This window comes from Mauremys mutica, chromosome 11, assembly GCF_020497125.1.
Source record: "Mauremys mutica isolate MM-2020 ecotype Southern chromosome 11, ASM2049712v1, whole genome shotgun sequence".
Lineage (NCBI taxonomy): Eukaryota > Metazoa > Chordata > Testudines > Geoemydidae > Mauremys > Mauremys mutica.
Genome location: NC_059082.1, coordinates 30633697 through 30647430, shown reverse-complemented (window position 1 = coordinate 30647430; position 13734 = coordinate 30633697). Strand labels below are relative to the sequence as shown.

At 41.7% G+C, this 13734-nt stretch overlaps 1 protein-coding gene across 6 annotated transcripts in view; it reads left to right on the top strand.

Moving 5' to 3' along the window:
- OTUD7A (OTU deubiquitinase 7A) overlaps positions 1-13734 on the top strand; it is a 402354-nt gene that overhangs the window by 367057 nt on the left and 21563 nt on the right. For all 6 annotated transcript variants that reach the window (XM_044980928.1, XM_044980927.1, XM_044980929.1 and 3 more), the window contains 2 exons: positions 5533-5660; positions 9925-10074. In XM_044980928.1, the coding sequence (XP_044836863.1) occupies positions 5533-5660; positions 9925-10074 (278 nt within the window). The remainder of the gene's footprint in view (positions 1-5532; positions 5661-9924; positions 10075-13734) is intronic.

Below are 13734 nucleotides of genomic sequence, written 5' to 3'. Positions count from 1 at the left end.
CCACCCCCCCCCCATCCCAAAGCTTTTTGCCTTGTGCCCCAATGTCAGCTCAAACCACCTTTCCCCAGCATCCAGGTTCTTACCACCACCAGCTGCCTCCAACACCTGTACGTTCACCAACCAGCCCTGATACCTACCACCCTTACCCTCTGCACTCAACCCCCATGCAGTATATGCACCCTGAAGTGCAGGATTCATTAAACAGCACTCCTGACAGGACATATGCAAACTTGTGACTGTACAGTTCACCAACCCACACCCCTGCCCTCTTGTGTTCATGAAATGTTGTGTGTGTGTCTGTCTGTCAAGGAAGTTTTTTTCTTTTCAATAAAACAATTCTTGGCTTTGAAAACAGTCTTTATTATAGCAGATAGTGAAAGATACCTTAGCCCAGTAAAGAAAGAGGCACTGCAAATCATTTTAGGGATAATAGAATAACAGTGTAAACAGTGCAATTCACTCCCATGCAAGGCAGCAAACATTACTGTTGGCTTTCAGCCTCAAATTCTTCCCTCAAGGCATCCCTAATCCTTGAAGCCCTGTGCTGGGCCTCTCTATTAGCCCTGCTCTCTGGCTGTGCATATTCAGCCCTCCAGGACTTGAACCTCGGTTGGTCCATGCCTGACTGAATGTTTCACCCTTCCCTTCACAAATATTATGGAGGGTACAGCAAGCACATATAACCGCGGGGATGCTGCTTTCCCCCAAGTCTAGCTTCCCATACAAGGAAACGCCAGCGTGCTTTAAATGGCCAAAAGCACACTCCACAGTCATTCGGCACCGGCTCAGCCTGTAGTTGAACCGGTCCTTGCTCCTGTCAAGCTTCCCTGTATAGGGTTTTCATGAGCCAAGGCAGTAAACGGGTAAGCGGGGTCTCCAAGGATCACAATGGGCATTTCGACGTCCCCTACTGTGATCTTCCTGTCTGGGAAAAAAGTCCCTGCCTGCATCTTCCTGAACAGGCCACTGTTCCGAAAGATGCGTGCATCATGCACCTTTCCAGGCCAGCCTGTGTAAATGTCAATGAAACGCCCGCGGTGATCCACAAGCGCCTGGAGAACCATAGAGAAATACCCCTTACGATTAACGTACTCTGATGCCAGGTGGGGGGGGGCAGAATAGGAATATAGAGAAATACCCCTTCCGATTAACGTACTCTGATGCTAGGTGGGGGGGTGCCAGAATAGGAATATGCGTCCCATCTATCGCCCCTCCACAGTTAGGGAAACCCATTTGTGCAAAGCCATCCACAATGTCCTGCACGCTCCCCAGAGTCACGGTCTTTCTTAGCAGGATGCGATTAATTGCCTTGCAAACTTGCATCAAAACAATTCCAACGGTCGACTTTCCCACTCCAAACTGGTTCCCGACTGACCGGTAGCTGTCTGGAGTTGCCAGCTTCCAGATTGCAATAGCCACCCGCTTTTTCACCGTCAGGGCAGCTCTCAATCTTGTGTCCTTGCGCCGCAGAGTGGGGGCGAGCTCAGCACACAGTCCCATGAAAGTGGCTTTTCTCATACGAAAGTTCTGCAGCCACTGTTCGTCATCCCAGACTTCCATGACGATGTGATCCCACCAGTCAGTGCTTGTTTCCTGAGCCCAAAAGCGGTGTTCAACGGTGCTGAGCATTTCCGTGAATGCCACAAGCACTTTAGTGTCACACGCGGCAGGAGAATCGATATCGATATCATCGTCAGACTCCTCACTGTCACTTTGGAGCTGAAGGAATAGCTCGACTGCCAAACGTGTTGTGTGCTGGCGACACTCATCAGCACAGTCCTCAGCAGCTCGGGCTCCATTTGCCACAGAAATCGCGATTCACACACAGAGAGTAAAACAGAAAGACACTCACAATGGCACCAAACGTTGCCGGAAAGAGTGAATGCTGGGATGTGAAGCGATGCACCACGGGGCGTTGGCACAGGAAGCGGAATGACCCGCACACTTCCTTCCCCTTCCCACAATACTCAGCGCCAAAATGGGACGAGGTGCTCTGTGGGATAGCTGCCCACAATGCACCTCTCAATACAGCGCAGGAAAGTGCTGCAAGTGTGGCCACACTGCAGCGCTGGTAGCTGTCAGTGTGGCCACACTCCAGCGCTGGCCCTACACAGCTGCATGACCAGCGCTGTAACTCCCAGCGCTGCAACTTGTAAGTGTAGCCAAGCCCTCAGATAAGATCTAGCATTGACAAAAGGGGTTAAGAGATGGGTGACAGAATTATTAGGGGGATGGAAGAACCTGGAACAAATATTGAAAAAAGATTAGGGTGAAATCCTGGCCCCACTGAAGTAAATGCAACTTCTCACCAACTCACCCCATTGACTTCAGCAGGGCAAGGATTTCACCTTAGGAATGTTTTTCGTTTGGAGTGAAAATGAATCAATGAGGACAGAAAGAGGCTTTGAAATAATGTTGTAAATAAGTAAATCCTGTTGTACATAGATTTGTGATTCTACATCCTTCAAGATATGAACCAAAAAGTTCTATTTGTGCATAATAATAAGGGCACGTGTGTCACTGTTCACTTTTCCATCTCACCAAGAAATATATTAAGCAATGTGTGCCTTGTTACACAGGATAGGGCATGCCACTGTTAATTTGGGATAATGTCTAGGCTGCAGTGCCAATGTTGATTTGTCATAGGTCTTACTCATCATGGAATCTATATGCTGTGTATGTTTTAAATAACAATCTATTAGCTGGGTATAATTTCTTCTCTGTCTGACTGTCTCTCTCCCTTCTTGCCTGTCATCTTCAGGTTTTTAACATATTGTGTTGTCTCCTTCTACCTATACTGCTGACAACTTCTCTGCCCACTAATGTGCCAGACATAACACAAGGCGAGGCTTCAAAATGACTTAATGACATGCGGGTTAGTAGGGAGGAGAAAACAGCAATACTGTACTACTAGAAAAATTGCTGATGAAGGAAATACAAACTTACATAAAATTTTCAGTAATTCTTACTATTGTGGTGACTGAATGGCCTCCAAGACAGAGTTCAGCCAAGTCAAATAGAGGGCTCAGTTTATCTGCAAAATAGAACATATGATAGGTTTGTTCTTGAAGTCTGGATCAGAGATTAATCAGAGTGTACAACAAATGAAAGACCTTTTTGGCCTTGTTTGCGAAGGTGCTGACCACTTGTAGCTCCAGTTTTTGTCTTGGAGAAACTAAAGGCCTGATGGAAAACTCACTGAAGTCAATGAGAGGCTTTTTATTGACTTCAGTGAGCTTTGGCTCAGATCCTCTAAGCTAATTTAAGGGAAAACCAGATGTCTGTGGCATTCGATGACTGGCATTTTAGGGCCATATTAAAGGTCTAGAAGATGCTGGCCCCTAGTCTTTAATATACTGTGTCCCTGTTCTTGCTGCTGCAACTGCTGGGCTGCTAGATGCCAGAATGTTTTGAGTGTTCTGTATACTTTCCACTCTGTATCTCAATACGATGAAAACATTTGTGTTTGTGTACACAGACATATGTATATATACATGTATGTGAAGAATGTAGAATCTTTGAAAATGTGTATTTGGGGGGAGTCTAATTTATTTTTGGTACCACAAATCTTTCTTTTTTTAAAAGTAATTTTATAAAGTTGTTAGGTTTCTGAAACGACATTCTCAGGAATATGTATGACCCTCTAGATGTAGATGTTGGTGTAATGCTTTCTATTTGTCATGTTGACTTTTGTCCTTGTGGCACTTGATTCTACTAGCTCTCAGTATATGGACCTTGTATGAATCTTATAGGTACTGACCTGGGTGCTCGTCTGAGCAATTATAAATTACAAGTCTCACCTTATGTGTCACAAGTATTGTAGATGTAATTTTTGCTGCTTGCCTAAGCTTTGTACTCTATAATCCTCTTGGGTAACAGTGATTAGGAAATTTAATCTGGGTTTTCACTGCAATGCACATGGCACCTAGATTCCTCATTTGTCTCTTTCAATGGATGTCCAGCAGTTATGGTATTTTCCATTTTCTGTCACTGCTGGTGCCTTTGAGACATGAGATTATGAATAGAACAGAAACTGTCTGAAGATCACCCCAGATAGGATTGACATCGTTCTAATTTGCTAACAGCATCGTCTGCGTACTTGTCTCCTCCAAGATCTTTTTGTAGGCAATTTGTTCATTTTGGCCACCTTTGAAGTTAAGAACTCTGGTCTAGTAATGGATATGATCTGATGTACAGAATTATCTTCTTTCTTTGACACAAAATGTCATATCAACAACTGTGAAATATTACCAAATAACTCCTCTTTCTTGGGCAGCTAGATGCTAAAAGGCCATTCTGCTCTTTCATCATGTAGAGACAGTATTATAACTTTCTTTCTGGTGTCATTATAATTAAGCTTATTTTATATAAAATATGAAGGGAGAAAAAGCTGACATGTAGAAGTCTTTTCAAGTGCTCAAGAGCTTAAATTGACCTCCAGTTAAATTTTGCATTGTTTTTCTAAATTCCTTTCTTTTCATGCATGACACTTTCCAAGTTACTTTTTAAGTATTTTAAGTTACTTTCTCATTATGATGCTGGGTGAGCTTTAGAGCTACTTAGACTATTGTTAAATGTTCAAAATACAGACTGGAAAAAAATGTCTGTAAAAGCAGAAACATTAATGACCAGATATTTTGACTTAAGAATTGCTCTTAGTTTGATATTTGTTTTATTCCGCTAGTGCCACATGAGGTTTTGTCACCGAACTATAAATAGTACTCCGAGCTCGATCTAGCTCCTGTGAAAGTCAGTGGAAAGATTCCCATTGACTTCAGTAGGAGCTAGATCAGACTCATTACAAGGTCACCATAAATGGAAGAGTCAGATGTTCAGTAGTTTATTCTGTAGTCCTGTATAACATTTTGACTTTCATGAACTCTTGTCTTAAATGTGAGCTGCTTACATTGCTTCTTTTTTGTATGACTCCAGAAACAAATGTCAAAGCTGGTCAGTGAATGGACAAGAAAATTAATTTGAAGGAGATTCGTCATCTCTTCCTGACCCACACCCTAGTTTTTTTTCTTTGTTTTTATTTTCTTTTTGTGTGTATTTTGATACTGACTAAAAGACTTAGAGGCACAGTTTTAGAGACTGAAGTCCTCTCTCCACAAGGCAGGTATGACATTGGTAACAGAAGTGCCAGCTTCCTACACTGCCGTACCAATGTGCCTCAACCTTTACCTGGGAAGTGTGGGGGAACACTTGACTTTCCAGCCTTGGCTTCTCTACAGAGGGTGCCAAAGGTGATGGTGATTTTAGTGATAGGGACGACCATCCGCTAGGAGCATGGCAGAGAATCACATAAAACTGGTGGCTACCAAAATGTATCAGATGGTAAAGATTTCAATCACTACTAATCTAACCTGAATTTGAAATGAAGACTGAAAGAGAAAAGGTTCCATGTGTCATTGCTAGTTCATGTGAGAACCTTATTTCCCTCTTTCTCTTTGTCTATTTAATAACCTTGAGGGGAAAAAAAATCTTCATTTGTAAGCTGATCAGCTGAGGTCATTGTGCTATGTTTTCCAGAGTTGATAATTCAGAAGATCCAGTGTATGAGAGTTTAGAAGAATTCCACGTTTTTGTCTTAGCACATATATTGAGAAGACCAATTGTTGTTGTAGCAGACACAATGTTAAGAGACTCAGGGGGAGAAGGTAAGTCTTTCATTAGCACTTTATGCACCTAGCTAAAATAAATAAATGTAGTAGCCAAGGATTTTAGAGCACAACACATTTGTCCATTATAACAGTCTTTTTATAATAATGTCCCTAAACAAAGGGTACCAGTGCAGAGCATTTCAGGGATTTTAGGTCTGTGGAGCCCATCATCTTTCATGTGACTTCATTCATGTGTCTAAAAGCATATACAGCACTGTGAACATTTGCCCCATTTTAAAAACAATATTGAAATTCAGGGAATCCGTAACAGATTTATAGGGCAATCAAGCTCTGTTAAAAAGTTCTAATTCTGCTGTATTCTTTTCTCCTTCCACACTCCGCAATCATCATTTTCTATCAGTGTTTATGCTTCTTTTAAATTTTTCCTTCTTATGCATTTCCTTCTAAAATGTAAGCCCTTTTTTAATATAAAAGTCACCGAATTTAAAAACACATTCTGTAGTTGTATGCCTTATCTAAAGCACATTGAAGTCATTGACTGCATTGGGCTTTGAATCAAGTCCCGGGTCTAAATACATTTTTAAGGATAGATCAACTTTTTATATTTTTCTATTGACTTATTAAAAAAGGGTAGGCAAATATTACAATTCATTTGGACTTTTTTTATTTTGTTTATTTTGTTTTTTTTAATGTGAATTAGGACACCAATAACAAACCACTAAATAGTGAATTGTGCAATGTATCATCAAATCAAATAGTTTGAAAACAATTCGTGCACTAAAATATGTTCTGACAAAGTGGTTTGAACCATTTCAAGTAATGAACACATTTATAAAGTTCAATTTGTTTGCACACAAAAAAAGTGAAGTTCATCCAATAAACTATTGAATAATTTGCCCAGTTTCCTTTATAGTCCTATTTTTTTCTGAATGTTTTTGCATATGTTATCCTATGATGGGTCTTTGTATGTAGTAACACTTATTATTAACGTCATCTCAAAATTCCCACTATAAGCCCCTGTTTACAGTTGCTTATAACTTTGCCAAAGTATAACCACTTAGGCTAAAATTTTCCATGCTGCCTTAGGCTGAATTCTTTTGGCAAATTTCAGCTAAATTTGTTTGGCTGTTTCTAAGAACGAAGCGGGGCGGACCTGTATTGTTTGCCCATGTTAAAAACAATACTAGTGATCTCTTGTTTGAGAAGCTGTAACACCCTTATGCTTTTGGAGCAGGGATTTGAAATTTGACAGGGCTGGCCTTAGTGTCAGAGAAGTGCCTTTTCCCATCCCCACCTAAATCCACCCAAATTTTGCAAAGTTCTAAGCCTTTGAAAAATCACTGTTCACACATGCCCAGGGCCAGGCAACCTTAATTATGGTATTTCTAACTTGCAGTCTTAATAGTGTTCTCTTAACATAGTTTTCAGTTCACCAGCAGAGCTGGAACCTTTAAATCCACCCCCCAAACCTCTGCCACTTGAGGTAACGGCATAAGTGATAGCAGTAGCAGGCTGTCATTCTCTGTGTGGACCAACACTGGGGAGAGGGAGAAGGGATGAAGCACACACTTTGCCATGAGCAAGCATGAACTGCAATTTTTGTAAAGACTTATACACTTGGATAAAGCTATATATCTTTTTTCCTAGCCTCATTCTTGGAAATTCCTGAACCATTTTGGCTAAAATTTATCAAACATCTTGACAGTCACCCAGCATGTGAAATTTCAGCTCAAATGATTATAGTTTGCCAAACTTATAGGCAACCAAAAACAAGCTCTTATCATGGGAAGTGTTGGTTTAATCTTATGAATAGGCAGTGCTAGCATCCCTGCCTATATCATCTAGTGAATAATGCACAGTTAAATAGATCATCACATTAAAAAGTATTTTTTCCTGGTGCAGATTTTTCCATACGTTTTCCCACTTTTTTGCATTACTAATGTAAAACAAGTGTTGAAATATGAGTTTAACTGGGGCAGGCTTGAAAACTAACAGTGTTTAACACGTAGATAGTACTTTCCTCTTCAGAGTGCCTTGCAAACATTAATTCATCTTTGCTGCCTCCTACCCAGCTGTGAAATAGGTAAGTGTTATTAATTATCCTCGTTTTACAGATGGGCACACTGCGGCAGAGATTAAGGGATTTTTCTAAAGTCACAGAGGGAGTCATTCTCAGAGCTGGATTTAGAATTCAGGGATTCCTAGCTGCTAGTCTGTTATTCAGACCAGTAGACCATGTTTACCTTTCCATGAAGAAATGATTAGTGGTTTTGTGGGGGCAAAAAAAGGTGTTTAATCACTGCTTAATGGGATATTGTTCTGAATGCTATAGTTATATGAAACTTATGACTTGCATTACTGTCTCATGTATAGTATAAGAGCCTCTGTAAAATAATGAGGCTCCTGTATAATAATACATTAACTGGTACTGTGACGTTCCCCTCTGGTGTTATCTGGACCGGTGATCTGCTAAGTCACTGCAATCCTTGACTCTGGGAGCCAGCCTTACCCTGCTCTGCTGTGAGAAGCCCCACTCCTGGGTTGTTCATGCACAGCCTCTGGCATGTAAGCTGCTCCTTGACTTGTGTAACTGAATGACACTAGCCAATATCTCCAGGTCCCAGACACAACCCTTGGAACCTCTGTCTTGCAGTGTCCAGTTATGCCTGCTTGACGCTGCCATCTTATATAAGTTTGTCAATTTAACAAAGAAATTGATATGTACCAGGCTTGTTATCCCAAGGGGAGTCACTGACATACTTGAAACAAATGCGCTGCTTCGGGTAGAATAAACAAACAGATTTATTAACTATAAAGAGAGATTTTTAAGTGATTGTAAGTCAAAACATAACAAGTCAGATTTGGTCAAGGAAATAAAAGCAAAACACATTCTGAGCTGATCTTAACACTTTCAATGCCTTTACAAACTTAGTTGCTTCTTCAGCCAGAGACTCCCCTTTGATCAGCACTTCAGTCGCTTGGTGTGGTGTCTGTAGATGTAGGTGGAAAAGAGTGAGAGAGAGCATGGCAAATGTCTCTCCCTTTTATCATGTACTTTTTTCCCTCTTGGCTTTGCCCCCTCCCCTTCAGGGTCAGGTGACCATTACCTCATTGCAGTTCCAAACTGACCAAAGGAAGGGGGGTGACTCCCTCGAGAATCTAACAGATTCTTTTGTTGCTGCCTAGGCCAGCATCCTTTGTTCCTGTGAGGCTGGGCTGGGTTTGTCCCATACCTGCCCCGATGAGGTGTGAACTGCCTCTTCGTTCTTGGAGAGTTTTTGCCTGGGCTTGCTTTAAGCCATGAGGATACATTTTCAGCCCCATCACTGTATACATGAAATTATAACCTATAACATTACTATAACATTACTGTAACAATTACTATAACATCACTATAACAACCAGGCTCAGTGCATCATGAGCCTTCCGAAGACACCCAACATGACAAACTTTACATTGGATACCACACAATCATTTTACAAAGATGAACATGGGGGTGTAGGGTGTTCCCCAAGGTACAGAGAGTCACAGGTACATTTAAATGTTCAGGCACCCATTCTCTAAAACCTCTGCCACTTTAACAAAAACAACTAGAAAATGTAATACATGATGATAACAAGTTGGCCAAATCAATGCATGAACAGGGCTTAGAAAAAATCCTTCCCCGATATACAATAGTTGAATGAAGTATCAAAGAACACAAAGGAAAGGAACACAAACATTTGAACTTTCCCCTTGCAGAGTCAATACTCATAACAAATTGTAAATGAATACTATATATGCAACAGTCATCAAAGAAAATCTGTTTGGCAAAGAAATCTAGTAGCCAAGGAAATAATCAGACTACATTGCCAAAAAAAAAAGAAGTGATACTGCATCTTTGGTGCCAATAATGAGAAACTTTTCCTTGTAACTAAAAATATTCCATGGAAAATTCAGTTCTGCTCATGTGTATCAGACATGAAGATCCTGTTGTTATACAGTTACATCTTCACTAATAAACAATTGCAATTAGGAGAGAATTTGGGATAGGAACAGAATTGTTTCATAATTATTTCTAAATTCATAATTCCTTTAAAATTTTACCATGAGACTTGAACTGTTCTTTAGACTATTTTCAACACCAAAGAATTAGGTTTTCCCCTCACTTAACACTGCCTGCTGAAACCCACATGTAGCTCTGATAATGTTGAGTAGTGACTGGTATAAATTACATAAATAATGTCAGGGTCCATTTACTCTCTCCATCCCATTTTTTATGGCTTGTTTATTTCAAGAAATCTTGCATCTGTCTTTGCAGCATTTGCACCTATCCCATTTGGAGGAATTTACTTGCCACTGGAAGTTCCACCTAACCGATGTCACTGCTCACCTCTTGTCCTGGCTTACGATCAAGCGCATTTCTCTGCTCTTGTATCCATGGAACAAAAAGATCAACAGAGAGAACAAGGTATGGCTGAGAAATTTCCTATCTAGTCAATATTTTGTGGTGAAGTGGAATGTGAAGTGCTAATTGCTGTTTTTATCTATCTAAAAGGAAACTGCACCCATTGGATTTTACTGGGTAGGCTCATTTTAATCATCTAAGAACAAGACTGGAGCCAAGAGCTTCTGAGTTCTAATCGTTGCTCTAATACTGATTCTCTCTCTCTCTCTCTGACATTGTGCTCTTAACCCCTTTGTGTCAGCTTACATATATGGAAATGAGATATTACTACTTACCTGTTTTACACTAGGGATCCTGAAGGCATTCATTAATTAGGGTTAGTAAAGTATCCTGAAGATGAAAAGTGGGTCATGCAGTTGTGACTGAAAGCTTACATAGGGTATGTCTACACTGCGATGAGGAGGTCTGATTGCAGCTCATGGAGGAGCTCATAGCCAAGTTAGTTTTGACCAAGCTAGATGAAAGCTACCTCAGGTACCAAGAGCAGTGTAGTCAGGGCAGAATGGGTGGTGGCACAGGCTAGTCTCCTGAGTACAGCCCTGCCCAGGACCTTGGCTAAATGGCTAGAAGCTGGACCATGCTACCCATGGCTACACTGCTATTGTTACCGGCGATAGCTTTGGTCTTGCTGTGTGCTACAGTCACACCTCCCGACTGAGGTGTAGACATACTCCTAATGAAAAGTATCTTTTGAGTTGTGTATTAAACATATTTTTCCTTTAAAAAAAATCAGTTAAACCTTTTATTTCTGATCCGCTTGCTGACATCTGTTCTTCTGCAAAAAAAAAAAAAAAGTGATAGCAGCTGTATAAAGATATTTTATCATAGGTTTGTATACCAGGTTTCAGTCTGTTGAAATATTGGGCGAAGAATGAGAAGAATCATGGGGACAGATTTAATCCTACATCAGGAGTTGAGGAGCTGGTCATGGCTCCCTGACCCTGAATGCCGATCTGCACCAGCCTCAACGATGCTTAGGGTATCGGCTCAGCTGATCTAATGCAAGTCTCTGGTGTAGGGTCCTTAATGGACCATATGCTAGTGGAGGATAGGCCGAATTCCACCACATCTTTTCCACAGCACAAACTCTATTCTTGGGGTGATGGGATAACTAGTGCAGACCTAGATGTGGCACATCTGTGCCAGCTGGGATTTCTCCTGTGCCAGGGTAATTCTCTGCTGACTTTTTGTAGCCATTTTCCAGCCTCACTGTAGCACTTCAGAGATGTAAAGAGGCCAGATCTCAATAGAGAATCCACCCATAATTGTACGAAGGCTTTGTTATCCTCCTGCTGCATATGTGTTTCCCATTAGAGTTAGAAGTAGGAAGATGGTAAACCCTTTCAATAGTAAAATTCTTAGGTTTCTTTAACTAGAGCATCCTAACACGTTGCAGGCTCAACCATCTAGCCTAAACCTGAGGCCCTACTGGGCCCATGTTATTCCAAAGCTTGTAACTTCATGCAAGGTGGTGCCCAGTGAATCCACCCAGGCTCACAAGTGCTCAGGCCTCCTCACAAGTCCATTCCCCCTCGGTACTGATGGAAAGGTAAATCTTAATTCAGAGGAAAGACCATTAATGCATCCTGATCTCTGCAAGTTCAGGAAAGCCTCTCCCCACAGACCCCAATAATATTATCCCCATTGAGGGGAATCTAACCCCAGCTGCAAGGACAACTCAACAAAAAGTGTGATCCTGTGAAACAAACCATCAATTAAATGAATCACAAAACTCACGCTTACTCAGCAAATGCAGACATTTCTGCTGATTGAGACTGATACTGCACGCAATCAGGAACGCAAATGAGATGGAAGAGAGGGTGGGATTTGCATGATGCTGAGGGTTGGAGCAGGGGTGGTGCTTTCTCTCTGTTCTGCTTTTTATGGATGGTAGTCCACTGGCCAATCCCATGGGCTTCAGCAGTCCCCTAGCCAGGAAGGGCTGAAATGGTCCAGCCTGCACTTTGGTGTGGCCCACCTTCCCAATCCAATGCCATCCGTAATAGCCAGCACCTCTCATTGACTGTTTGAGTTACGTTTTTGGAGGGTACCATGTAGTGTGAGGAAAATGTATAGGATGTCAACAGCAATGTTCTGATTGTTAAACCAGAATGGAGATTGGTTTATGATCTGTGACACAGCTCACGTATGTACGCAGATGTTGCAGATGTCCACGTGGCAAAAATACATGTCATCAATCAACTTATATATCCCTTTTCTGGGGAAAAAAAAGTGGCAGCTTTCATTTTGCTAGTTTACGTGAAATTATTTATGTTGCCTTTTAACATTGTGTTTACATTTTCATACATGTGCAAGCTGTGTGCATGTGCAATGACAATTACCATGCTTCTGCATGTAGTCACAGCATCTGTGTGTGCAAGGAACATTTTTGCAGATAACTGTTCATTGGCTTGTGTAATCACTACAAATGCACACACAATCACCAAAATCCATATGTACGGGCAGTTATAACCACTTGGACACGTATGTACCTTGAGAATTTCTAATTGAATTTTTGGAGGGAATGGTTGGGAGAGTTACAATACGCTATCATGAATAGGAAAAATTTGGTAAAACATTAAACAATTCTAGTTTTCCCCAAACAGCCAGTAGATAGAGGCAATATTTTAAACTGAACTCTAAAACTTTCATATGAAATAGCTCTTATGAAAATATCAAGTTGCTCTTCTACAGATGGTAATTATTTCTAGACATTGAAAGTTTAACCAGTTAGCCACCAACAACAACTCTTCACCATTCTAAGTGACATGTACAAAGAGATATCCTCCTGACATTAGTACTACAGCATTCATTTCAAACCTCACTTCATCTGATCCCTGACAATACATGTTCGGTGCCATTTAATTGTGAAAGATGCAGTTTTCCTCAAAGTTGATTGTTATGCTGTCTATAGTGGCTCATGACCATGAATGACTACCTCAGGGCAGGCTGTCAAAAACAGGACAGACACCCCCAAACTGGTGATTTGTTTTATATTTAGGCCTTGGCTACACTTGCAAATTTGCAGCGCTGCAGCAGGGTGTGAAAACACACCCTCTCCAGCGCTGCAAATTGCGGCACTGCAAAGCGCCAGTGTGGTCAAAGCCCCAGCGCTGGGAGCGCGGCTCCCAGCACTGTACGTTATTCCCCACAGGGAGGTGGAGTACGGACAGCGCTGGGAGAGCTCTCTCCCAGCGCTGGCGCTTTGACTACACTTAGCGCTTCAAAGCGCTGCCGCGGCAGCGCTTTGAAGTGCAAGTGTAGCCAAAGCCTTAGATTTCACCAAGCCAGTAACATATGTGAACTCCTGGATCACTTTAACAGTCTCGCCATGGAGTTACAGACAGTTCCCTTAGGCCTGGTCTACACTAGGACTTTAATTTGAATTTAGCAGCGTTAATTCGAATTAACCGCGCACCCGTCCACACCAGGAAGCCATTTAATTCGACATAGAGGGCTCTTTAGTTCGAATTCTGTACTCCTCCCCGACAAGGGGAGTAGCGCTAAATTCGACATGGCTATGTCGAATTAGGCTAGGTGTGGATGCAAATCGAACTTAGTAGCTCCGGGAGCTATCCCACACTGCACCACTCTGTTGACGCTCTGGACAGCAGTCCGAGCTTGGATGCTCTGACCAGCCACACAGGAAACGACCCGGGAAAA